A 27,763-nucleotide genomic window follows, 5' to 3' on the forward strand; every position below is an offset into this window, starting at 1 on the left:
TGCTTTCATAAGTAAATATATGTTATGTGAACTTTTCTCTAGAGGCATGCCAGTTTTGTCTTGAGTTTATTATGTGAAGAATATGTAGAATATTGGTCTTTTAAGGTTGGTATGATTTTCAAAAAATTTTCTATGTTTGCGCATATACGTGACAAATTTCCTCTAACGAAATTTTCGCTACCCATAAGAAATGCATTACAATATTTGCTAACGAAAATTTAGTGAGGCGTTGTTATCGATTGTAAATAGACGGAAAACTGCGTTATTGGCACACAACAGGAATTTCGTTTGAACTGTATGCCAGACTTTAAATCCGGTGAATACCGGCCCTTAAGCGCGATATGCAGCTTTTGCAAAAATTCCTTTTGCTTGTCAATAAGACAGTTTTGTCATGTATTTATTTCTTAAGGCCGGAATGCACTTCTAAGGAAATTGCTGCTACCAATAAGATATAACAATGCATATTTGCAAACAAAACTTACATGAGGCGTTGTTATCGATTGTTTACATTTTGCTCCCATAATAAATACATGACAAAACTGTATTATTGGCATGCAACAGGAATTTTCGCAAAAGCTGCATACCGGGCTTTATGGAAAAAAATGTAAACAATTGATAATAAAAATTGCGTATACATTTCTTAGGGGTAGCATAAATTTTGGTAAACCTGCATACCACACTTAAATTGAAGAAAATCTAAATATGTTTTCTATTTAACATAGTCCTTCCATAAGAAAAATTGTGTTGTTGTAACGTGTTTCTCATTAGAGAAAATATAAGTAATCCATAAGGGAGCTCCCGTTCAGGCCTGTATGCACTTCAGCGGAAATTTCGTTTCCAAGTCAATAATGCAAGTCTATGATATACGGTCGAAGCTCGGTTTAATGTTTTCGTTATTTAGAAAAATTTTTTAAATCGCAACTTCTTAGATGAATTGCCTAATTTGTTTCCAGTCCCTGGTTCCAAGATGAGCCAGGCATTGGAACTGTTCATAGTAACATCTAGACATTTACCTATGTGTCAACATATTCCAAACGTTTTTTTTTTGTCCTCTCACTCTTTCATGAGGACCTGTCTAGTCCTGCTAAGTTCTCCCAGGTCATGTATTTTGGAATGAGTCCAAGCCGTGTCCTGCAGTGTACATATACCCCCGTCAATGACAAATCCGTGTTAAAGTGACCGGTCCTTCCATACGTTTCGACCAGAGCTGAGACTGGTCTATTCACTCCAGGGAGTAGTCTTGTACCGGAGCTGCCACTCTATCTAACCTAACTTTACCTAGTTACCCGGCCATTGAATATGTGTTTCCAAACATTTGAGGGAATCTAAATTTGTGTGGAATGCCGTACTTTGTGGACATTTCCTAAGGAATTAAGCCATTCTCACAATCGTCAAATATTGCCATTTTTTGTGTTTATTTTCTTAAGATTAAAAGCATTTTCGTTAAATCGAACGTACTTTTTGTTCAACCGTTCGTTATTTAGAGTACTCAATGTTAAGAATTGGACGTTCGTTAAATTGGATTTTCGCTAAATAGGATATTCGTTAAACGAAGCTTCGACGGTATTTGCTAAAGCCCCTGTTGCATGCCAATAATACAGTTTTACCATACCGTTCTTATAGGAGAAAATTTAAACAATCGATAACAACGCTCATTTTTGGTATCAAAAATACCAATGCATTTCTTATGGGTAGCGGGAATTTCTTTAAAGCTGCATATCCGCCTTAAGCCCGGAATGAAGCTCCTGCGAAAATTCCTATTGCATGCCAATAAGGCAGTTTTGCTGCGTTTCTTATTGAAGAAAATATAATCCATCGATAACATTGTAAATTCGAAAATTTCTCTACCAAAATATTGTTTTAAGGTAGAGCAAATTCCGTTAAGGGGTACATAGCGGGCTGACATGTAGCTCTAACGAAATTCCTGTAGCGCGCCATTGCCAGTACAATAGCCGTATCAGTAAGCAATCAAAAATGTACAAGGTATAGAGGGCCAAAAGGTGTTTTGGCCTAAATTTAAATATTTGTAAAAAAAGTTTATTGAAGCAAGAAATAATTTGTACCAGAAACTGAATCTTTATAGTGGATCCAAAGTTTTCAGTGGAATATTTATATATGAGATATATTTTTTTTAATAATTATTTATTAATAATTTTTGAAAAACAAGTGGAAACAATTTTTTCGCATTTTAAAGAAGTTCTAAATGTAAAAAGTGAACAAAGCAATTCATTCATTTTGGAAAACAAGTGGAAATAATTTCTTTGCATTTTAAAGATGTTTTTCTAAAAGTAAAAAGGGAAAACAATAATTTATTCATGACTTCTTATAACAATTATCAATGATATTTTTACATAACTAACAAGCTGTTAGAAAATAAGCGATAGACTTCTATTAATTCTCCTTCTCTTCTTCCTTGTTAAACTCCTTCCTTAGGATCTCCAATTGTCTTTCCTGCAACTCCACTTGATCATTTAATTGCCTGAGAACACCACTACGTACAGTTTCTTCCAACATATTATCATAAGCTCTTAGAAATTCTCGTCGTTTTGCCAAATGTTTGTCATGCTCTTCCTCGGCCTGTTTCATGGTGGACTCATTTGCTTCCATTAGACTATGAATTTTGTTACGTTTCTCTTCTAGCCCTTGCTGTAGCTGCTGTATAGAATTCTCCGTGTTCAATATCTCATTCTCCATTTGTTCCAATTTCAAATTCAAACTAGCAATTTGATTTTTTAACTTTTGATTTGCCTTCTCGTAACTTTTTCCAGTCTCAGCTACTAATTGTCTCAAAGAAGTTAATTTTGTCTCCAACTTTGTATCAATATCATCCATTAGCTCTTGGGTCTTCTCTTGAAATCGCCTTGCATTCTCTTTATTTTCAGTGATGGTTTTTAGCGTGACTTCTTTTATTTGTTTTAATAAAGGAATGACATTCTGCAGTTTATCATCTGGGCGCAAGGGCAATTGTAAATCTTCTGAAGAAATTTTCCTCACTTGTGGTAAATCGGAAAAAACTATTTGTCTCATGGAGACATTAAACGATTCTACTGTATCGGTGAACTGCTTTAATATTCGAGCGTAGACCACTTGCTGATTGTGATTGCGATTTTCAAAATCTCGTAAAGTACGATGTTCTATGGCCAGTAAATGTTCCAGATGTTGAAGATCGGCCATCAACTGATCCCTTTGTTCAACAGTGCATAGTTGTTTATCAATTTTTTCTTGTAATGCTGCCACATCTTTTTCCATTTCTTCGAAATCAGCTTCAATCTGTACCTTTTCTCGACCCAATTGCTTCAAGTTCCGTTTCATGTTGTGATGTTCTTCTTTCATAGCATGCAAATCTTTATTTAAAAACTCATACTCTTCAGTAAGATTTGCGTGCAATCTCACCAAATCTTTGTCCTCCTTAGGCCGCACATCCTGTATAGCTTTGAGATGCTCGTTCATTTTTTCAATTTCTGCTTCAATAGCTTCGGAATTTGGAAAATTACAGGTTTTACTAATTAGCAAATTACAAGTTTCTTTTTGCAAGGCATTGAATTCTTCATCCTTTTGGGTATCCCACAACATGAAACCATCTTCGGTGTTAAGCAATAGTTCCCGTTGAAACTCCAAATCGGGAATTTTAAGCACATCTTCTGGCATACGAGAACTATTCATAACATCTTGCGGGTCTTGAAGCTCAAAGTACTCAATACAATGGGGTTCAATATCCTCGAGTGTATGTAGTGGTACAAACTCCATTAAATAATCCAATAGCACTATAACATTGCCAAAGGAATGTTGAGTATTTGGGGTCTTTAGCCAAGACTTACTCACTGGATGGGGATATTGCAGCTTTTGTAAAATCTGTGAAATATCCTCTACATGATTGTTACCGACGGCATATCTTTTGCCCCATATGTGGTTGAGAAAAAAGTTGACTATTGCCACAAACTGTTTGATTGACATTTGCCGCAAACCTTTTTGAAGGAAATCTGTACTGATGCCGCCAATGCTCGTTTGGTTTATAAGATACTCTGTAATGCGTTGCGACTGTTCTTGTACCCATTTTTTGTCATTGTGTAATGGGCCACTGGCTGCGGTGTTTCCACCACGATGTTTCTCTGCCGTAAACAACACACGACTTGTACCAGGCTTGCTTAATCGAACTGGCGTACATTTCGTTGAACTGGCTGCTGCTCCTGGCACTGTTAGAAAAGCATTGGTATTGCGATCGGCAGAGGCTGATCTGGTGGCAACAGCTATTCGACTTTGCCTATTAATTAATTAATTCAATTATATTATATTAATGATTTTTTTAACTATGTAATTGTCGTTTACCTTGCAGGGAATTTTGAAGCAGTTCCTGGTGACGGTGCTATACTCTTTTGCCTAATGATATCAAAGAGAAGACATTCATAGAGAATTGCTTGAATGATAGAGCCATACTAACCTTGACTGTCGTCGAATACCATTAGGATCTTCGTGAAATTCGGATGTACGCCTTGGTCTTTGCATTATGATTAATTGGAAATTATTATGAGTTTTAATTTGTAAATGAAATAAAATACTCTGAGAAAATACTAATTTTACTCATACATATAAAATAGATACACATACATAATACATGTAAGTAAACAAAACAAATACTATCAAATAAAAAAATTCGAACCTGCAAAAGGCGGTCAAACAAAAAAACGCCGTTTTGTTTTGGTGGAGTGTACGTTCAGTGCTGTAAATGCAAAGTTAGCTGTCACCTAAACATATTGCGTACGGGCTACTAAATAAATACGTTTGCGTTGTACGTTGCAGGTGACCGTACGTTGTTATAATTTTTTTTTGCGTTTACCGGATATAGTCATTATTTCAAATAAATTAATAAATAAAAAAGTGTGATTTTCACAGCGAAAGAAGACACAAATAAAATTTCGAAACACCCAAAGAAATTTGTTAAAATACACATCAGAAAAATCTGCTGAACAGCTAAAAGTGTCCTTAAAAAAGGAAAAGCAGTCGCTGTTTGCTGAAATACCAAAATTTGTCTGCTATTTTTTAATCGCGTTTACATTAAAACGGGGTTTAGATTAGCTGAAACAAAAAAACTAATATAGGGGCTATTCTAAAGGCCGGTACTCTGTTCGGTTTGCGGGTTGAATTCCATACAAAACCAACAAATGCGAAAAACTAGCTAATTTTTTTGTTTTTTTTTTCGAGTTGAAAAACTGACGTAAATCGATCAGTCAGTATTTTCATAACATGGCGCCATTTGCAATGTGAATTAAGAAATAATTTATTTATTAAACAGATTTTGGTGAATTTATAATGCAAAAGTGGATCGGATTATTATTTAAAAATGTAATCCGATCGATTGAACAAAGTATAACATGGAGTTGTATTTCCGTAATAAACTAGCCGCTCGCCACTATATTGTAGAACATAAATAATGTATAAAACATGAAATTTAATCACAAATGTTGACAAAATAAAAGTTTTATTTGGCGAATTATATTTTACAATCCTTTCATTTGTACTGGGCATCGGGATAATAAACACAAAACAAAATGTTAACAAAACCCCATAAACACAAACGTTTGAAAAATGCTAAATTTCAACAATTTTTCAAACATTTTTTCAAAGGATTAGGGTAATATTCAAGTTGAGAAATTGTTGAGAAAATCGCGTTCTCAACAAAAAACAGACATTACCCTCAACAGTGAAATTCAACACATTAGCAATAATATCTCAAGTGTTATCCTCAAATTGAAATGCATCGCTACTCAATAATTTGTCAAACAATTTTCGATGCGAGTCAAATTCAAAATTAACATCGTTGCAAATACTTTTCAACCTAAATTTGTATGAATGATATCCCCACTTCAAATTGAAAGTCAAAGCCAAAATTCTATGAATTTTGTATAATTTATTAATTTTCATCAAAATAAAATATATAATAATACACTACACTACATAATACACTACATTACCAATTGATAAATAATAATCTTATTAAACATATCAACAAATAAGAACAAAACAAAAAAAAAAACAAACAACAAAACTTTAAATATCTTAAACATTATTAGTAAACACTTTTGCATTGATAATTCGATTTCCTTCTTTTGGTGTCATAAAACAGCATTAACATTTATTAACATGCGGGCAATTTGAAATCAGGAACGTACTGGACCGCGTGTTAGAATTGATTTCCAGCAGAAGGAATTCACAAAATATCCATTTTAAACTGATAATAGCATATGAATTAAACTGACGATGTGATGCACATGTTCATCCAGAAGTTGTTGATTTCAACAATTTGATGTTTTTAACAATTTTAATAGGTTGCACTTGTAATGTTTCTGGAAACTTTTTCTTGTCTGGAAACTTTTTCTTGTCGATAAGCCACTCATTTTTCATTGGTCAGCTTCTTAATGTTTGCAAGAATGTAGCATCCAAAGATTTTAGTTTTCTGCAAAGAGATTTAAATTTAGTGACTTCTCTAAAGTGTTGATTTAATTTTTCATATTGATGTACCAATTATTATAAACTATTTGAAGCAGTTCCAGTTAATTATCCACAATTTTTTCATCGGCCAGCTTTTTAATGTTTTCGAGAACGTAGAATCCATAATTTCAGTTTTCTGCAAAGAGATATACATTTCGTGACTTCCTTAAAGTTTTATTTCATTTTTTATTTTCACTTACCTATTTTTATAAACTATTTGGTTATTTGTTTAAAATTTTCTATTTTTTTTATTTCTTGCAATTGACCACGAACTTCGTTGCACAAATAAGTATTGAAAACCACATGGTTTTTTCGTTGCATTTTAGGGTAGTGTTTTGTCAAAGTTTTCTCATATTATCTTCAACACCTTTTCAAAGATTTCGTCAACATTTTGGCAAATTGGAAGTAATTCGCAAACAATTTGAAGATGTATTGAAAATGAGCTATTTCAAGTCAAGTTGAATTTATGTTGAAAATTATATTTACCCTCAAACTGAAAAGTTGTTGCATTTGAAAAACGCTCATCCTGTGTTTATTGGGAAGGAGCACAGCAATTGACTTCAACCAACCAAGCATTAGAACTTTAACCAACATGTATAGTACCGGGGTAGCAATGAATGGAATCACGAGAGTTAATTGCTATGTTCCAAAAAATAAAATGCAGCATTGTAAAATTAGATTTTTTAAATCCAAAGTTATTTGTAAAATAACTTCTGTTTCTTCTTTTTCAATTTAATTATTATGTATGCGAGTGTGTGTATATCGAGCCACTAGTTGCCTATGTATATGTAATCATTTCGTGACATTTTGCGATGTTATCAATGCATTTCGATGAAATAAACGCGAAAAAGTTCCAAAATGACTGTTTTTTTCCTTCAAAATATATTGTCAACACTACCATTTTTCAACGCGAAACAATGATTGAGTGGAACTTTTTTCGCACCAACAAACAGAGTACCGGCCTATACTAAAAAACAAGTTCAAAACAAAAGTGTCTGGAAAAATATTTGAAAAAATTATCACTTTATTCCATTTTGAAAGTCAAAAATTGTTCACCAATATAAGGTGGGTATTAAGTTCGAGTTTAGCCGCTAAAAACGTCATTTTTTCACGATTACTTTTCTTTAATAATCCATTTTAAGGAATACAAACTTTGTGAAAATTTGCTTTGGGCTTTTCCCCATCAAGTTATAATAAAATTTGCAACAAATTCGTATAATTTCATGCATTTTTCTTACTGATTTAGTTTTCACTTTAGCGATTTTAGCGGCTAAACTCGAACTTAATACTCACCTATACCTTTCACAATTTTAAGCGAAATAACTATGTTTTCAGCACTTCATTATCGTTTTTATTTAAATAAATTATAAGAAGCTAGTTGCGCTTGGTGTTTCACAAAATATAAAATGGCTCTTGTAACAATAGTGATGGCAAAATACTTTCATGTATATTTCATACTTTTTCATACGCTTCCCCCCATCACAGTTGGCGATTGTTGCAGTGTCACTTACGAGTCTGTGGTAGCGATGAGGATGAAATTGAACTTTGAAATGCTGGCAGGGAAGTTTCATAGAAAAAAAAAGAATAAACAAAGGCTTTTAAGAATATGGACATGTGAAAATAACATAAACATTTTTTTCCCTTTGCGCTCGCGGTAATTATTTGGACATAGGTTGCATATATGTGAATTTATTCAGCCATGAATATTCTCTTTAAGCCGTCTTTACATTATTTTTAAATTTTCCAAGTAGTTTTAGAGATATCGTTAAAGTTTCGGAAATAATTTAAAATTTTTCAAAAAAAACAAATGTTAAAAATTTGTATTTTTTTCAAAACTGGAACGATAACTCTAAAACTAATAGGAAAATTCAACAACAATGTAAGCACGACTTAAAGAGAATATTGTTTGGGAGATTCGGATTTTTTATTTGGTGAACCGTTTTCAAGTTACACAAAAAAAGTTCAATTTTGTTAATTTTTTGCCAAAATTTTTAACCTTTCACCCACAATCAATCAATTTCAAGCTGCTATATTAATGTTGCAAATATTTGGCTCAGAAAATGTGAATGAAATGTAAATTTGATAGTAAGATTAACTGTACAACTAATCCCATTACCATTCCTATAACTTCGAATTGATTTTATAATGGATAATTGTCAGCCGCCGCCGACAAAAATGGATCGGTTTCATACGAAAATGTTGCCATCAGCAATATTTGTCCCAGACCACGCAATCTCACGTGGCATGGTCTTTCGTAGTCGCATATATTGCTGGTCTACAAAAGCTTGATTTTATTTTATTTAAAATATAGACATGGAAAATTCAAAATCCAAAGCATCGCATGGTTTGCACTTTCTCTTTTCAATTAGCCTTTTAAATTTAGAAGACATTTAAATTTTCGAACAAATTTGTTGTATTTTTATTTTCAATTTATTTTATTATTTTTTTTTTGTTTTGTTTTATCAAATTAAATTTCCTAATTTAAATGAACATATAATTATTTATATAGGGATAGGAAAGGATGAGTATGGGAGGATGGATTGGGATTGAAGGATATTTGGGGGACACTTTATATTTTACTTTTCTTTTAGTTGCTTTGATACATACATACATAATTACTTAATTTCAATTAAAATAAATTAAAATACACACATAATAATCTAAATTTCTTTTAATTTACTTCCATTAAGGTACTTTGGAGAATGAACTAGTCTAAGCACTAGTCTTCTTCTTTTACATCTTCGTAATCATCATCATCATCTTCTGTGTTTATTGTATTGTAAACGTCACCATAACTACAAAGTTATGTTCAATAGATATCGAACTTTATACTATTTAGTTTATAATGCATCACTATGGCTATAATTCTTAAAAAGAATTATGGAAAGAGGCGGGTGGTGGTGATAGTGGCTTCTATATGATCATTGGGTAGAAACATCCACCCAATGATCGTGACTATTGTACACATTAACTAATTGGAGGCATCTAGTGCTTCATAACCCGCTCCATATTCTCGGTTAACCGAAAGCAAAAATATGAACGCTAAAGCTAACAGGCTGGAACCAAGTAAATCACCCAAAGCTGTGAGATATGGAATGGATGAATTGTCTGGATCGATCTTCCATTTCCACATGGCGTGTACAATAATGTGGGCAATGTACAGTAAGAGCATGACCTATAAAAGATAAAGTATTTGATCGTTATTTATTAACTCATAAATATATACTCAATAAAAAAATAATAATAGTCCAATTTTAGCCATCGGTGATGAACGGCTTAGACGGCGCAGATAAAAACCGCTTTCAGATTAATTGTACAACCAGTTATAAAACAAATTTACCGTTTTGCATTTCAGTTGTGTGATTTTTGTTAAATTATTGGAGATACGTAGTATTGAATTATTTAGGTGGACGATATTTTTGCAGAAAGGTGGAGAGCTTCTTTCAGATTTATAAGAAAATATTGTTTTTATTAATTGGAGGCTAAATTTCCGGCGACGACTAAAATCTGCGGCGCGAATCAACTGTAGGTTGTACAAATAATTTATTTATAGTCGTTAACATCATGAAGCGGCCGAGTCGCGCCGCCGACTATTGTTGGATAATCGACGCCTTCGCCTCTTCATCAAAATATATTTCTTTAAATTTGAAAAATTGTATAATTAAAATTTTTTATGTACCAAACTAATTTAATGCGCTTTACAGACTATCAGTTATTCCGGACGGAATGTCGGTGTTTGTAAAGAATCTTACAGTGTGTCGGATCGATACGACTTGTCGGCGATTACTAAATAATCGGTAAATGTGTTATCGATCCCATAAACATGCAGCATTATCGATTATGCCTTCGGAGTTAACTTATAATGTGCACAATATATGGGATATGTTCGACACGAGCGCTGTCGTCCGGAATAACTGATAGTCTGTAAAGCGCATAACACTACGTTTCTATAAAAAATTTGGCAATTTACATTTTATTCATCTCTACTGTGCATAATAGCAGAAGAAAAGAGGAAATATTTACCGACAACATGCCCGTTTTCTTTTAGTACTGGATTTGTATAAGCTATCCGAATATCGTTACACTGGTGTTCTATCCAGAACATCTCATCAAGGCAAGCAGAGAGAATAAAAACACAAGAGGACGAAAATTTCTCTTCTACAAAAACAACAAAAGTCAACCTATAGATGTTGCACAATGTCTGCAGCTTTGGTATTACCGACGTTGCACCCAGAGAAATGGTTGGTTGGAATTCGAGCAGAATAACAGATAGATTGTTGGAACTCATATTATTTAGTTGTGTGGACTATTTGTCAGTTATTTCTTTGATCTGATTGTTAGTATAACCAAAAAAGTACCAAATGGTAGTACACACGACCAAATATTAGTCGTTCTACATCTATGCAAGTAAAAAAATATTCGTTCTATTTTGCTCTGTCATGGCAACTTATAGAAGACGAAATTTGTAACCAAATATCATGCAGAAAATCACAGAATTTATACCCACGAAAGCGGCTTCGAATGGTTTTTACAAGTCGCATAAATCACGCATGCGAAAACAAATTTAAGCCAATTCTTTTGTACTTTGCATTCTCAATAAAAATGCTTGACAATATGTTTGTTGTCAATTGGTAAAAATCAAAATACGAAAATATAAAAAAAAACATCATTAAAGTCTCTGCTTAACGAATTGGATCTGCGCCTGCATTCGTAAGTGGTAAGTAAACTCTTTAAATGCGTTATTATATGTGTGTTAAATATGTTATATATTTTGCATTCTTTAGATTATATACTCGTACAATGGCGATGTTTTTAAATGTTGTTTTCAAAGGCAAAAAAGATATATTAAAAATAGTCAGATTGCATTTTCATAAAGTGTAAAGTTTTCGATTCACAAAAGCAATTTATTGTGACTAATTTATCGAATAACATGAAATTAAAGCTGGTACAGTGTCATAAGTAATCACAGAATTACATTTTTATTTCTATTTGCGCATTTCATACATTAAAAATTGAATATTTCACTTGTTTTCTGTGATTGTTTTTAAACAGCTGATGACAGTGTTGCACATTTTTCGACATGTCCTGGATAAACGAGGACACTCTTTTCGTTTAGTCCGTCGCTGCTTGGGTGTCCAGTACTAAAAGAAAACTGCCCTAATGTTGTTTTATTTGTTCGTCGCGGAAAAATGTTTCGCCTATCGCTATGGTTATATTTACACACTCATACTCTGATTTATTTGGTATAATATTAAATTAATGAAAATACTTTGGCAACGCTGATTTTACTCCAATTGATTTCAATTAACAGAGAGTATTAAGAAAACAAGAGAACGAAACTGTCAAGCGAAACTGCGACAGTAGGTGACAGTCATGAGGAAATTTATCTAATGTCATACAGTTTGCGTCGGCGTCACCGTCCCAAACATTAATTTTCCTGCATTTGCTTTTGTGTTGTTCGTAGAGAGCAATGCTGCTCAAAACTAAATTTCGTATTTTCGCGATTTTGGTCACAATTTTTTGTTCAAATATGAACTTTTAATAAATTAATTTATTTATAAATCCTCTGTTGCATCATAAACGTTCTAATTTTGTGTAAAATTGGCAAACTACAAAAAGGAAAACGAAAGAGATTGTAAGCGTGCTCTTATTTCTCTTATTATTCTTAATTTTCGGAACTGTCAAACATAGTTTGACACCCATGGCTCATCTATGTATTAAAAGGTCTATGATCTATACGGTTGAGATTTGTTGTTTTTGTAGAAGAGAAATGTTCGTCCTCTTGGTTTCTTAATACTCTCTGCATTAATTCAAACTAGCGTTGCCACATATCGACAAAAAGTCGTCCAAATAAAAGTACAGTATGAATCGCTCATTAAAAGTTTCAAAATAACTTAATTATTAATTGTTCTTACCTGTATCAAACTTGCTATCAGATATGACATTACAAAGGCAAATGTAACCGTCGACTGGGACATATGAATATAATCGGCAACAAATATGAAGAGTATATTACCAGGTATCGACATGAAAATCAACAAACGAGCTGTCTTAGCATAAGGTACTGTAAAAGTAAAATAAATTAGAAAACATAAAATTTATTGTGAACAATCATTGTAAAATTGGGCCATTAGGCTTTACAAACCTCCTTTGAAGAGAGCCTTCCAGGGCCATTCAAATATTTTGGTGTGTGGTGGTATAATACCAATAATTGAACTTTGATGTAGCATCGTTGATATTTTACTAGCTTGCACTGAAACCAAATTACCACCAATGCCATTAATAATAGGCTGGAATACAACGAAACCATTGAATATTTCGACGGCAGCATCCAGCACAAGACCACCCAATCTAAAAAGAATATAAGAATTATTATTATTTGTATATAATATACTGTAGTCATTGGGTATTTGTTAGAAAAAGGAATAGCCTACAACTATAGAGCATCAACATATACTATAAAGTTTAGTCTATAGTATTTCTAGAGAAATTTGAAACTGTATTATCGGCACAAAATGAAAATAATCCTTGATATCTGAACTCCAAGAGCTGAATCTTGATAAAGTATGAGAGGTATGCAAGTCCAACGAAAACGACAATTTTATTATCTAAACTTCACTAATTTTAGCTTCCGGTTGCACAAAATTTCAAAATTATGTATATTTAGGTTGAAATTCATCACACACAATAATTGTTTAACCCTTGGCATTGTGTACTACTAATAAAATATTATTGGAAAAACTTTGCCGAAATCTTAAATAAATGACGACAAGCTGTAATGGATATTTATTTGAGTGTCGATAAGACAGTGTAGTATGCGTTTGCAAGGCGAGTTGCCAATGGTTGGACAAATAATTTTAAATATTGTGTGTCAATAATATAGTCTTCAATTTGTAAACAATCGATAATAACGCCTCTTAAAATTTTCGTTAGCAAATATAACAATGCATTTCTTAAAGGCAGCGGAAATAGTCGATAAAAACATAATGTAGAATTTCAGTTCCTTTGACAATCAAACACTTCAACAGGTTCTGTTGGACTTTAGGCTATGAATATTACAATTTTAAAATTTTTTCCTCTACTTACCCACTAATACACAGGGCTGATAACACAGGAACCCAACCGCTCTTGAGCACGGGACGAGTATATTTATTCTTTAATACAACTGCGACCCACATGGGCAATAAGACCAAATAGCAAGCGACCACCACAAATGTTATCCATAAATGTGTTTCTGGAATAAATCAAGAAAATTATTATAAATATTTGCATTTGAAGGCCAGAGATTCGACTTACTTATGTGATCGAAAAGCAGCGAAGCTATAAATGATAATAAACTAATTGATACCACATCACCTATGGAGGCAGCTAAGGGTGTAGCCAAATTATCAGGATTCAATCGATACTTTTGAGATAGTAATATCACAGCCACTAATACGAAATCTAATACAAAACAGGACGATGTTGCCGTAAACATCGCCGATGCAGTCAATAACATAACGTGTTCAAATTGGAAATTGCCATCCATGGCAGCACCCACACCTATGGCAAACATGGCAACAAGGAATGATGCTACAGTGGCCTGCACCTGCACCAATGCTATGTTGCCAACGATCATCCGTATAACTTCTTGCCGTGATGTCATATTGCCCAAATTAACCTGTGTGGAAAGACGTGAGGCCAAACACATGTCCAGATTGCCCTTTAGTCCGAGAAGGGCGGGTACTAAAATGAAGAGTTCGCTAACTGATTTGAAGACACGCCATTTCTGAAAATTAATAGGAAATATAATTATTTAGGATGTTTTAACAAGGGAAATTTAGATACTAAAATATTATATTTAAAAATTAAATTATTATCCAGGGAGATTTTTGATAGCGAAAATTTTTGTTAGGACAATGTTATCGGCTGTCAAATTTTTTTTAGCATCGGTATACAACTCCAACGAATTTTCCGCTATCCATAAAATAGGCATTGCTAAATTTGCTAACCGAAATTTCGTGGAGGCGTTGTTATCGATTATTTATATTTTTTACAAAACTGCCTTATTGGCAGGCACCCTACATTTTCTCAAGAGCTGCATAACATAAAACATTTTTGAAAGAATACGCCCGGAGAAGGAAATGTGTTTGAGATTATCAAACATGTTTCAGGAGCATAAAGTTACTTTTTATGGAAACATGTAATATATTTATCGAAACCATGTTATTTTCTTGAAACTTAAGTATTTGATTTCGGTAAATATATATATATGTTTGGCGAGAAAATAATAATGGAATATTAATATTCCAATAAGAATATTCCATGTCCCCATGAAAAAGAAACATTGTTCTCTTGAAACATGTTTGAGATGATCATATTTCTTCTCTGTATGTAGGGAATACGCTTTAGATGTTTTTATAGATTATCAGCTGACCCAAACCTTTATTCAGCTGGTTCCGATACTTTCCCTCTTATTTTAACTAATATTACCATAAGAAGTTTTGCTCAACAGAACACACACCTTTAATGGTTTATTTCCGAATATATACATGAACATGTGAGTGGTCTAAACATTTGCCCAATGTTATGTATATACATTAGGGAGGGTCGCAACGAAATGTTATTTATGCTATTTTAAACAGCAGTATTGAAATTTTAAAAATGTTTGGGCAATTTTATAAAATAATTTAAAAATGCCAATATAGCGTTGGTTTTTAATATCCTACATTACAGTCAGAGTAATCAAAATCGGTGAATGAAAAACGGTAAAAAAACGCAGGATTTTATTTGGGCTAAATTTCATTTTACTTTGCTTGGCGAAGACCTGTTTTTACTACTGTGAACTCATTTCGTGAGGACCCGAGTCGAAATGTTGTCCCCTCATCTGCGTAAATCAATGATTTGGACAATATATCCCATAAATATAGATGTGATGAATAGGGTCCACATCGGCCTATTTTTAACAACGCCTTCATATGGATCGATGGATTAATTTTATTTCTTGAGCTTTTCAAATAATCGATAACATCGTGCTACCAAAGGTGATTACACATTTCTTGGATACCGCCCTCATAATCAGGGAATGAAACCGACCCATTTTTGTCGTCGGAGGCAGAAACTCAACATGTCGCTCCTGGCGAAAATTTCTATTGCTTGCCCAGAGAGAATGGAAACACAAGAGGACGAAAAGTTCTCTTGTGCGAAGAAAACAAATGTCAACCGTATAGATGTCTCACATTGCCTGCAGCTTTGGTATTACCGACGTTGCGGTCGAAGCACTGTTTTGATAAATTCATTATAAGGGAGCCACCGTGGTGCAATGGTTAGCATGCCCGCCTTGCATACACAAGGTCGTGGGTTCGATTCCTGCTACGACCGAACACCAAAAAGTTTTTCAGCGGTGGATTATCCCACCTCAGTAATGCTGGTGACATTTCTGAGGGTTTCAAAGCTTCTCTAAGTGGTTTCACTGGAATGTGGAACGCCGTTCGAACTCGGCTATAAAAAGGAGGTCCCTTGTCATTGAGCTTAACATGGAATCGGGCAGCACTCAGTCATAAGAGAGAAGTTCACCACTGTGGTATCACAATGGACTGAATAGTCGAAGTGAGCCTGATACATCGGGCTGCCACATTACCAGCCTAAATTCATTATAAAGGCAACGGCAGTTATAATTTCAAATCGTCTGCCAAAAAATGTAATGAAAACATTTATAAAAAAGTACATTTGTTACTACAAAGTAGGATGTAAATCCTAAAGCCGACAGAGAACTGAACTGGGTGACGACGACGCAAACTGTATGATATTTGAGAGAAGCGCCGACAAAAACTACAAGATATTAGAGAAATTTTCCTCATGACTGCTACCTACTGAAGCAGTTTCGCTTCACAGTTTCGTTCTCTTGTGTTTTCAATCTCTCTGTCTTGCCATAAGGCGGTTTTGCCATACGTTTCTTATGTGAGAATATCTATATAAATAATCGATAACATCGTTCGAACGAAAATTTCCGTAGCAAAAAGTCTATGCATTTCTTATTGGTAGCGGAAATTTCGCTGAAGCTGCATTTCGGTCTTAAGCCCATCATAATCAGAGAATGAAACTGACCAATTGGCAATACTCAACAAAATTTGGAACAATTCTGGCATGAATTTAAAATGAAAAAATGAGGGAAGTCAACCCATGTTCTTAAATACAAGCAAGTAAGCAATGACATTCTGTTTTAAACGCATCTGTTGAAGGGGCATTTTTAATATTTGATACAATTAAAAACAAATTAAGAAATGGTATTGTAACATTAAATTATTGGTCTCATAATTTCACGCCTATAATGTATATATTTACTGAACTTTAATTTTTGTTTATTTTTTATTTCTATTATTTGTACTTTATAAGCCATTGTTTTAATTAATTTGATTTGAAAGATTTATACATTGAATTATATTGTTTTGTCTGCTCTTTATATTGATATACATTTTGTATTATTATACCCGTAGAAAAATTACTTTCCTCAGGAACGAAATTTTAGACAAATAAACCCGAATTTGTGAAAAGTGGTATAATGATGTTAGCTACTGATTTTTATTTACTTCAAAAGAAATTTTGTTCTTCAGAAAAAAAAAATCAGTATATATATTTGTGTTAAATTTAATTTGTAAAGTGTATCACTGCAGGATTTTTTAACGAAATTTGGGACACCTTTTTGACTTATTAAAATTATTAAATTTTTGGGGGTTTTTGAAAAAAGTCTAGACCAATTTAGGATTTTTTTCTTAAGATTTGGGGGGAAGAATCAAAAATCACCTGGCAAAACTGATACAGTATTGTCATAGCAAAACTCAAGCACCAGAGGACTCTGCCAACAAAATATCATGAAGTTTGCGTCGACGTGTCTCTCAAATGTACATTTGCGTCGGAAATATCATAACATTTGTGTTTTTTATAAATTTCTGAATTAAAACCCACAAAAGCAATACCAAAACGATTATAGAAAATTAAAATAAAACTTATGGGTATGACAAAGCGAATATTTATTATGGTTTTAGGTGAATATTGCGGGTTAAATTTATTCCTGGGCAGAGCTGCCTTGAAAAAAATTGACAAATAAAACAATTTTTTTCTTGTAGCCCTCTACACCTTGACATTTGTTTTCTCTTTATAAGAGCACAAGGCTTAATCTTATTTTTCTCAATTATCTTTGGCATGCCATAAGGTTTTGCCATATATTTCTTATGCGAAAAAATTAAAAGAATCGATAACGTCGCCTAACTAAAATATCAGTAGCAAATGTGTCTATGCATTTCTTATGTGTAGCAAAGACTTGTTTACGTGCATTTCTTATGGGAAGCCCAAAATCAGTAACGAAATACCGTGGCGGCTAGCGGCTTGTCGTCATATTAAAATATATTCTAATTCCTTGGCGGAAATGGGTCTGTTTTGCCAACGCTTATCAAACTCACCACATTGTTATTGCCTGGTCACGTGGAAATTCTTTTTTCTTGAAATAACTTAACAAATGAATTAAAAATGAGCCCTCATTACCGGTGGTGGCACTAAATGAGAAAAAATAGTTGTAGGTGAATAAAATCGGCGGCGCGAATAATGTAATTTTTGACTGGAAATTTTTCCCTAAAAAGTCGATAACAGCACTCCGTAAAAAATGTTAGCGAAAGTAGATCTGTAGTTATAAGGGTTATACAAATTACAATGCATACATGATCATAGCTGAATATATTTTCAAACGCCTACGATAAATAACATCGGTCATCCCTAATGTGTATAACTAATATATTTGCATAAACCATACTAGGTTTATTTGTTGACATCTGTCTTTGACGTATACAACATATTAGGCGTGCTGCTCGAAACAAAAACAAAAATTCTAAACCAAACATATACAAAACATCAGCTGGAAGTGGATAAAGGAATAGGGGTTTAATTAAACTACAATAATAATTAACAAACATGCATACATACATACATATTAGACAGACAACAAATATTGCATGCATGTCAGGTTTGCCCGGTTGGTTGGTGTCATTGAATTTTTTTCTACTAACCAAAAATAATAATTAAATTATTAAACAGATAACAATAATTTATTATATTGCCATGGGAAACGAATGCGAATCGCTCGAAAATCTAAATATAAAACCTTAAACTGGGCGTTTGAACTTAAGTGAGCCTTAAGTTCATGCTTTGGACATTTTGAACTTAAATGTACGATTAAAATACTTTCAATTAACACAATAATTTGTCGGTAGGTTGGAAACACAAATAAAAAAAGTACGTAACATTCAATCAATATTATGACGCACGAATTAATCGTGAAAATGGTCAAAGTTGTTTGGCGAAATTCCATTATAAGATTGTGTATTTAAGAAATTTCTTTTCCGAGAGACGCTATTTGGCATTTTGCTGCTACCACAAACAGCTGTTATATAGATGCATTAAGTGTGCACAAACACAATCACAGTCACTGTCAACATTTGTTAAGTTCTTATGGGAAGTGAAAAATGAGCTACGACTATGCAAGAAGACTTACAGAGTATACTTTAAGTTACCTTACACTGCTGCATTTCTGAACTCACTACTATGCATTGTTAATTAATTACAAATAAATCAACAAATTATAATAACTAATGGTAAGAAATTAGAGGTTTTTATTCAACTGGAAAATCGAATATTAAAAACTAACAGCATAGCAGAGATGATATGGTTTACGAATTTTGAAAAAAAAGGCAAAATGTTCCCTTTCGAACTATAAAGATGCAATTTTTTTCTCTAAAGCTAGTGAATAGTTCACGAGATATTGACAATTGAAAATGTAGCGCTTTGCGCATACGTAAATTACAACATACGGGGTATGTTGACACAAAAATCCGCGAAGAGTTCGGTACAATGTTCGGTTTTGTATTTGAAATTTTCGCGGTTACTTTATTTAAATTGATCGATTTAAAGCATATAATTTAACTCAATTGATGTGTAAACAAGTCTCAACAAAATTTGCTAATCCCGGCCAAGAAATCCAATAAAGGATAGATTTAAGATAAAAACAAGTATATACAGCACTAAGTTCGGCCGGGCCGAATCTTAAATACCCACCACCATGAACCAAATATTAGGGTTTCCTTTGAAATTTCAGGAGGGCTTGAGGACTTGAGGACACTTCCCTAAGATAAATTTAAAGATTTCACCTATGAGGACTATATCAGATTCTGGATTTATAAGAACCATTTTTGTTTGAGTTTTAGAGGAAGCATTAACATCTCTTGTAAGTGTGCAAGAAAATTATAAAATAACGTCTTGATTTGAAATCTTAAATCTGTAGAAGTAAAATCTAGAAATTTTATATTGAGTTTCAAGCAATTTTCATGATCAGTGCGCCTTCTACACCCTCAAGAAGTGAAAATTTCAGCACGATTGCTTCAATATTGAAGACTGTAGCGTGATTACAACAGACTGACAGATAGACGGACATCGTTATATCGTCTTAGAATTTCTCCCTGATCAAGAATATATATACTTTACATTGTCTGAAATCGATATTTCGATGTGTTACAAACGGAATGACAAACTTATTATACCCCCGTCACCATTCTATGGTGGTGGGTATAATGAAGAAAAATAGGCCAAAATCATCTTGGTTGATCCTAGAAATATCCAGATTTCAAAATCCAAAGATTATTTTATCCTATTCATAGATAGAAAAGAAAATGATGTGGATTTGCAATATTGCAAAAGGTATGCATTTTAAAGTCATATAGAATTCGAAATTCATGCAGTACAGCCACGTTGGACGTCATTGAGTTTAAGTAACGTTTCTCCGCCGTTCTCAATTCGCCGGTAAAGAGCTACCTTATCGCTTCCGGTCGTGCTTAGTCCTAGGGAAGTTCTTTTTCCATCTGATGGAGATTTGGGATTGTTACATATAAAGGGTGATACGGTCAAAATTTGGTCAATATAAACTTGACGTATTTCTTTCAATTTTGCATTTAAAAAAACCTGAACACCCCTCATTTTGAAGGTGTGTGTGTAGAATGTTGCTCCTATTTTGATTTTGGAATTCACTCTTCAGTTGTCAAAATGCCGTCCAAGCAAGAAGAGCAGCGTATCAAAATTTTGCTCGCGCATCGCGAAATTCCGAGCTACTCGCACGCAAAGCTGGCAAAATCGCTAAAAGTTGCCAAATCAACCGTTACAAATGTAATTAAAGTGTTTGGGGAACGTTTGTCGACAGCCAGGAAGTCTGGATCGGGGGGAAATCGAAAACCGGAAGCCGCTGAGACGACAAAGAGAGTTGCCGGTAGTTTCAAGCGAAACCCTAACCTCTCTCTCCGAGATGCCGCAAATAAGCTGGGTGTATCGTCTACAACTGTGCATCGAGCCAAAAAACGAGCCGGACTATCGACTTACAAGAAGGTAGTGACTCCAAATCGCGATGATAAACAAAATACGACGGCCAAAGCGCGATCCCGGAGGCTGTACACGACGATGCTGACGAAGTTTGACTGCGTGGTAATGGACGACGAAACCTACGTCAAAGCCGACTAAAAGCAGCTTCCGGGACAGGAGTTTTATACGGCAAAAGGAAGGGAAAAGGTAGCAGATATTTTCAAGCACATAAGACTGTCAAAGTCCGCAAAGAAATATCTGGTTTGGCAAGCTATCTGTACCTGTGGCTTGAAAAGCAGCATTTTCATAGCTTCCGGGACTGTCAACCAAGAAATTTACGTGAAAGAGTGTTTGAATAAACGTCTGCTGCCTTTCCTGAAGAAACACGGTTGTTCCGTATTGTTTTGGCCGGATTTGGCATCTTGCCATTACGATAAAAAGGCCATGGAGTGGTACGCCGCCAACAACGTGCAGGTGGTTCCCAAGGACAAGAACCCTCCCAACACGCCAGAGCTCCGTCCAATTGAGAAATACTGGGCTATTGTCAAGCGGAACCTAAAGAAGACCAAAAAACTGCTAAGGACGAGCAGCAGTTCAAGGCAAACTGGCTTTCTGGACAAGGTGGCTGTACAAAATCTGATGGCAGGTGTCAAGCGTGAGGCCCGGCAATTCGGATTTGGAAAAGCGAAAGCCTAACTGAATATTTTTCCTGAATTTTATACTAATGAACTTGAAAAAGAAATTTAATTTGATTTTTTAAATAAACGATTTCACCGATTTACACGCGTTTTCCCTTGTCCAAATTTTGACCGTATCACCCTTTAAGAAAACTTAGTAAGATAGTATTCAAAATAATTGGATAGCGAGGAAGATTTTTATAGAAAGATAGAAAGCAATTCGTCGAAACTAGTGCAAATTGGTGACTTTAGGTCTTAAATTGCCACCGACACTCTAAGACCTTCCCAACCGTGTTGATTTCCTAAATTAATCAACCCAAAACGGTACCCTTTATTCGTAAATCATGGACTGAGTAGTTTTTATACGATAAAACTTACAGAGTTTTGAGATTCTATTTCATTTAAATTTTGTCCAGATTAAACGGGTAAAATTTTATGCTTGTTTTTATTTATAGAAATAACAGCGAAAATAAAGCGATTTTCAAATCGAAAACCGAATATAGTACCGGCCTAAACAATGAAGAGATTATGTGTGTAATCATAACCATAGCGATAGGCGAACGTGCATTTTTTATGGGAAGCCCAAAATCGGCGAGGGAATAACGTGACAGCGTTTCGCCAAATTATAATTCTATTCTAGCGTAAAATGGAACTTATCAATTTTTGAACTGCTGTTGCCTAGCCATGTGAAAAGTCATCAAAAATCACGCTATATTGACATCAAAAATACTCGGCAAGAAAATAGGAAATTTGTGCCGACAAAGCTTTTGTATTTGTTCGTAGAGGGGTCTAAATGGAGAAATCGGACATTTTTACGGTTATAGGTCTGAATATGGTAAGAAATGGCAAGAATATCGAAAGTAAATGAGAAACACGATACTGTTTACAAATATGTTAAGTTTAGGGTCATCCACAAATTTTATTCAAAATACAAATGTAAAAAAAAATATATATATAAAATGCGTTCGTTTGAAAACGTTAGCATTCTTCCATATGATCGTTTTTTTATAGCTTCAAAAATCGATAATATCATTTACATTTGGTATTTATATAGGAGTTTTTTTTTAAATTAAAATGTTCTATGGATATGAACTTACCTCTACTCTACCCAAAATGATACCAGCTCCTATTGTACCAATACCAGCCAAAAAGAAAGGTATTGAAACCTGTAATAAGATAGTTGTCCATTTTTCTTGTTTGATACCCGGTCGATTAAGAGCCATTTTCTCATCTGCACCATTCTGTCCATCGTGGCCATTGCCACCGCTACCGCCAGCCCCATTTCCCCCACCGCCACCGCCTCCGCCCGCACCAGGATCAGGTTCTGAGGATGCTATGGACGTCGTGATGATTGAGCTTAATGAACCGGTTGTCGAATGTGGTAAACCGGACAATTTGTCATTGTCGGTATCTATGAAGAAGATGTATTGGTTTTTGTTTATTTGAAGAAAAAAGAAAAAAAGATATATGAAATACAAAATCCATTAGTATTTAAGAAAAAAATTAGAATATTATTTAAAAATATTATATGATATATTTAAAAACATAAGACTTATACTTTATGTAGTTATAATAAAAATAATACGAAATATGTAAATAGTTAATATAAACCTTAAAATATTTATTCAAAGCATGCATATATATTTATTAACATTCAATTTTCTTTCTTTACCAGTAAAATTGAATTTTAAATTAACCCATTACAATAACAAAGGTTTGATTTGTTTAAAAATTTATAGAATAGGAGGAAGATTTAACGATTATGAATATGAACTTATGATAATTTATAATGATATATGGTAGATATGGATAGATTTGTAATTACAATATTATAATGTTTTTGAAATTTCAATAAGTATATTTTCTCCCCCATAAATGATCTTTAAATATTTAGATTCAAATATTTTCAAGGATCTGTGCTATTGGTGGTAAAATTTTGGTTTTGATAAAATTGAATGCCATTGTGTGTATACGTTGTAAACTTTTTTTGTTACGTATACGCTACAGGGGAAGAACAAAAAATTGCATATAAGCCATGGGATCGTATAATGTATAATAATTATTCATTAAGTATACGCAACATTTCAATATTTAATTTATACGTTTTGCTGCATTTTTTATACCCTCCACCATAGGATGGGGGTATATTAACTTTGTCATTCCGTTTGTAACACATCGAAATATTGCTCTAAGACCCCATAAAGTATATATATTCTGGGTCGTGGTGAAATTCTGAGTCGATCTAAGCATGTCCGTCCGTCCGTCCGTCCGTCTGTCCGTCTATCCGGCTGTCCGTCCGTCTGTGGAAATCACGCTAACTTCCGAACGAAACAAGCTATCGACTTGAAACTTGGCATAAGTAGTTGTTATTGATGTAGGTCGGATGGTATTGAAAATGGGCCATATCGGACCACGTTTACGTATAGCCCCCATATAAACCGATCCCCAAATTTGGCTTGGGGAGCCTCCCGGAGCAGCAAAATTAATCCGATCCGGTTGAAATTTGGTACGTGGTCTAAGTATACGGTCTCTAACAACCATGCAAAAATTGGTCCATATCGGTCCATAATTATATATAGCCCCCATATAAACCGATCCCCAGATTTGACCTCCGGAGCCTCTTGGAGGGGCAAAATTCATCCGATCCGATTGAAATTTGGTACCTGATGTTAGTATATGGTCTCTAACAACCATGCAAAAATTGGTCCATATCGGTCCATAATTATATATAGCCCCCATATAAACCGATCCCCAGATTTTACCTCCGGAGACTTTTGGAGGGGCAAAATTCATCCAATCCGGTTGAAATTTGGTACCTGATGTTAGTATACGGCCTCTAACAACCATGCAAAAATTGGTCCATATCGGTCCATAATTATATATAGCTCCCATATAAACCGATCCCCAGATTTGACCTCCGGAGCCTCTTGGAAGAGCAAAATTGATCCGATCCAGTTGAAATTTGGTACATGGTGTTAGTATATGGTCTCTAACAACCATGCAAAAATTGGTCCATATCGGTCCATAATTATATATAGTTCCCATATAAACCGTCCCCAGATTTGACGTCCGGAACCTCTTGGAGGAGCAAAAGTCATCCGATACGGTTGAAATTTGGTACATTTTGTCAATATATGGCCTCTAACAGCCATTTAAAAATTGGTCCATATCGGTCTTTAGTTATATATATCCGATGACTTATTACACAAAAATTGGTCCATATCGCCAAAAATAATATACCAAAACTTTATTTCCATAGAAAATTTTGTCAAATTTTATTACTGTAGAAAGTTTTGTCAAAATTTCATTTCTATAGAAAGTTTTGTCAAAAGTTTATTTCTATACAAATGCTTGTCAAAATTTTATTTCCATAGAAAATTTTGTCAAAATTTTATTTCTATAGAAAATTTTGTAATCTACCAAAACTTTATTTCCACAGAAAATTTTGTCAAATTTTATTACTATAGAAAGTTTTGTTAAAATTTCATTTCTATAGAAAGTTTTGTCAAAAGATTATTCTATAGAAATGTTTGTCAAAATTTTATTTCTATAGAAAATTTTGTAAAAAATTTATTTCTGTAGAAAATTTTGTCAACATTTTATTTCTATACTAAGTTTTGTCAAAATTTCATTTCTATACAAAATTTTGTCAACATTTTATTTCTATAGAAATTTTTGTCGAAATTGTATTGCTATAGAAAATTTTGTCAACATTTTACTTCCATAGAAAATTTTGTCAACATTTTATTTCTATAGAAAATTTTGTCAAGTTTTTATTTCTATAGAAAATTTTGTCAAATTTTTATTTCTATAGAAAATTTTGTCAAAATTTCATTTCTATAGAAAATTTTGTCAAGGTTTCATTTCTATAGAAAATTTTGTCAAAATTTTATTTCTATAGAAAATTTTGTCAAACTAGATTATATACGTATTTAATCGGCCTTTTTGTGTTTAATATATACCCCGTATGGGCTAACTTACAATTTAGAAGACAGTGTTAAAAAGTTTTACGATACCTTGCCATCGGCAAGTGTTATCGCAACCCAAGTAATTCGATTGTGGATGACAGCCTTTAGTAGAAGTTCCTACGCAATCAATGGTGGAGGGTACATAAGATTCGGCCTGGCCGAACTTACGGCCGTATATACTTGTTATACAATAAAATTGTGTGCTTTTTAAAAAAAGTCTAGATTTATTGAAATACTAGCGTAACCCGGCCCGCTTCGCTGCACCTTCCGAAGCGTATTTTAGAAACATTTTGCATTAACTTAGTCAATCATATCCTTCGTGCTGAAAACAAATTCGAAAAGATTTGAATTCTTTCAAACAAATCGGACTATTTGCTTTTTCGTTTATAGGTACAAATACGGCGGGGGAGGGTGTACCCTTTTCTCCAAATTTTTTAAATAATTTTCTGTATTCAAGTAGTTGGACAATCGTCTATATTTCTTGTAAATTTTAAGTGTGGTTTGTCAAGGAAAGGTATCCTTCTCCTCAACATATCTGCAAATTAAGCACTGTATTATAATAACATACAAAGAATTACTGTTTCCCATCCAATAAAAAGCAAAAGTAGTAAAAAATTATACCACATTAACATTTGCTAAAATGTTGGGAAATGATGCACCCTCTACGTTGCAAATTTCTTGTAAATTTAAGTTCTTTACTAAAAAGAAGTCTGGCAGAAGCCTGTGCAAAAATCATAAAATTATGTACCGAGTTCCCATTTACGGACAAGAAAAACGGACAAAAGAGAACCCTCTCCCCACCTTCGCTCCACTCCGACCTTATATCGGACTATCACGTACCCTATATTAATTTCACAACTACACAATGGTCCCTCTAAATTCTATCGAAGTAAATCGACAAAGTTTATTTCAATTTTCCCCTTCCCCAACCAGATATCGAAAAATCATGCACTAATTTTAAAATCATGTATAAATTTAATCACCTCCTCCCACGTTCCTTGTAAATTTCAAGTAGATCGGAGATGTTTAAATTTTGCTCTATTGTTTTAAAGGGATGTCACTGTCCCCGATACAATATCGACAAACGCCGTAGTGAATAGCACCCCTAACCTTCCCTGAAAATTCTTGAAACTTTCCTTCACATATGCAATCATCAGGTATCCCATATTAATTCCATAACCTCACCGCATGTTCTCTGTAAATCTCAGATAATTTAGAGAATTTTAGTTTTTTCATTGTACTTAAAAAAAAATCGAACAAAGGGGAGGTCCCCCTTCGCCACCAAATGTCGAAATATAAAATAGCGGATCTTTGTCTAGATGCCAACCCCAACCTTCAATTTCAAAATTTCAAGCAAATCGGTCAACTTTGGTCCAATTTTAAAAAAGTCCGACAAAGGGGAGGTCTTCCTCCGCGACCAGGTGTCAAAAAATGAGGTACCCTATTTTCACCACATGAACGATCTCTGAAAGTTTCAGGTAAATCGCTGGTTCGAAATTTTTTAAAGCATATATTGTCTTCAATGAAAACATGAAAAATTGGCTCCCATTACAAAACGTACGGTATTACACCCATCTATACCAGCACCAGTACCAAAAAAATATCGAACAAGAGAACGCACATGTAGTTCAATTGTTCCATATACTTTTCGAAATCGGTAGTAAAGTTTTTCGAAACCTACCTAATTTTTTAAATGTTTTACAATTTGTGAAATATATATACAATTGACTTTTGTTGTGTCAATAAATGGGAATAAAACTCAATAATTTCTCCAAATAGTTCTTTATAAATTTTTTGTATACTATAAAGTAATCTCGGATACGTCTCCATGTCGACAGCCGCCAAGTTTGTGTTCGAAATAGCAATGAGAAATAACGGTAATTTCTAGATACTATTTGTAGTTAGGTCAAAAGCCCTTATCATCTAATATTTGAGAGACACAATGAAATTGTAGATTTTTAAATATTTTTTGTTGTCATTATGTTTTATGGGCGGTTATGTGAACCAACAACCAACAAAATTGAATTCAAATCTTTTCATCCCACAAATTATGAATATGCGTATTGCAAATACTAATATGGAATGGAAAACTCTATTTAAATTTAGGGTAGCAATTATAACGGATTATTAGGAGAAATTTTAGGAAGTCACTAATAAGACACGCAAGTGTGACACTATTATATATATTTTTATACAATAACAATAAGCGACTACTGTATATGATCAAGTAGTGCTTGGCATATTATACAATGGAAATAG

General features: G+C 33.7%; 2 protein-coding genes and 1 long non-coding RNA gene across 8 annotated transcripts in view; all 3 read right to left on the reverse strand.

Annotated features, from left to right (window-relative positions):
- Positions 1-2,123: 2,123 nt before the first annotated feature.
- On the reverse strand, positions 2,124-4,661 carry Ndc80 (kinetochore protein Ndc80). Its single transcript, XM_075303011.1, has 3 exons — positions 4,439-4,661; positions 4,327-4,377; positions 2,124-4,261 (listed from the first exon to the last, which is right to left on the reverse strand). The coding sequence occupies exons 1-3, from the start codon at positions 4,501-4,503 to the stop codon at positions 2,392-2,394; spliced, it is 1,986 nt and encodes a 661-aa protein (XP_075159126.1). The 5' UTR covers positions 4,504-4,661; the 3' UTR covers positions 2,124-2,391.
- A 1,224-nt stretch (positions 4,662-5,885) lies between these two features.
- On the reverse strand, positions 5,886-7,186 carry LOC142232270 (uncharacterized). The gene is made up of 2 exons (XR_012721072.1): positions 6,517-7,186; positions 5,886-6,451 (listed from the first exon to the last, which is right to left on the reverse strand). It is a non-coding gene; the product is annotated as an uncharacterized LOC142232270 (long non-coding RNA).
- A 1,695-nt stretch (positions 7,187-8,881) lies between these two features.
- LOC142232271 (solute carrier family 41 member 2) overlaps positions 8,882-27,763 on the reverse strand; it is a 112,173-nt gene continuing 93,291 nt past the window's right edge. For all 6 annotated transcript variants that reach the window (XM_075303013.1, XM_075303017.1, XM_075303016.1 and 3 more), the window contains 6 exons: positions 22,634-22,947; positions 13,783-14,254; positions 13,573-13,720; positions 12,632-12,837; positions 12,402-12,550; positions 8,882-9,661 (listed from right to left, as the gene is read on the reverse strand). In XM_075303013.1, coding sequence (XP_075159128.1) covers positions 9,458-9,661; positions 12,402-12,550; positions 12,632-12,837; positions 13,573-13,720; positions 13,783-14,254; positions 22,634-22,947 — 1,493 coding nt within the window. In that variant the 3' untranslated portion in view covers positions 8,882-9,457. The remainder of the gene's footprint in view (positions 9,662-12,401; positions 12,551-12,631; positions 12,838-13,572; positions 13,721-13,782; positions 14,255-22,633; positions 22,948-27,763) is intronic.

Source organism: Haematobia irritans, chromosome 3, assembly GCF_050003625.1.
Source record: "Haematobia irritans isolate KBUSLIRL chromosome 3, ASM5000362v1, whole genome shotgun sequence".
In the NCBI taxonomy this organism is placed as follows: Eukaryota; Metazoa; Arthropoda; class Insecta; order Diptera; family Muscidae; genus Haematobia; species Haematobia irritans.

Excerpts from the sequence above, each read along its gene's own strand:
- Ndc80 (XM_075303011.1), bottom strand. The coding sequence starts at position 4,503 with ATGCAAAGACCAAGGCGTACATCCGAATTTCACGAAGATCCTAATGGT. Across the intron at positions 4,378-4,438 it reads GGTATTCGACGACAGTCAAG|GCAAAAGAGTATAGCACCGT; the intron begins GTTAGTATGGCT and ends TGATATCATTAG. Across the intron at positions 4,262-4,326 it reads GCTTCAAAATTCCCTGCAAG|GCAAAGTCGAATAGCTGTTG; the intron begins GTAAACGACAAT and ends ATTAATTAATAG.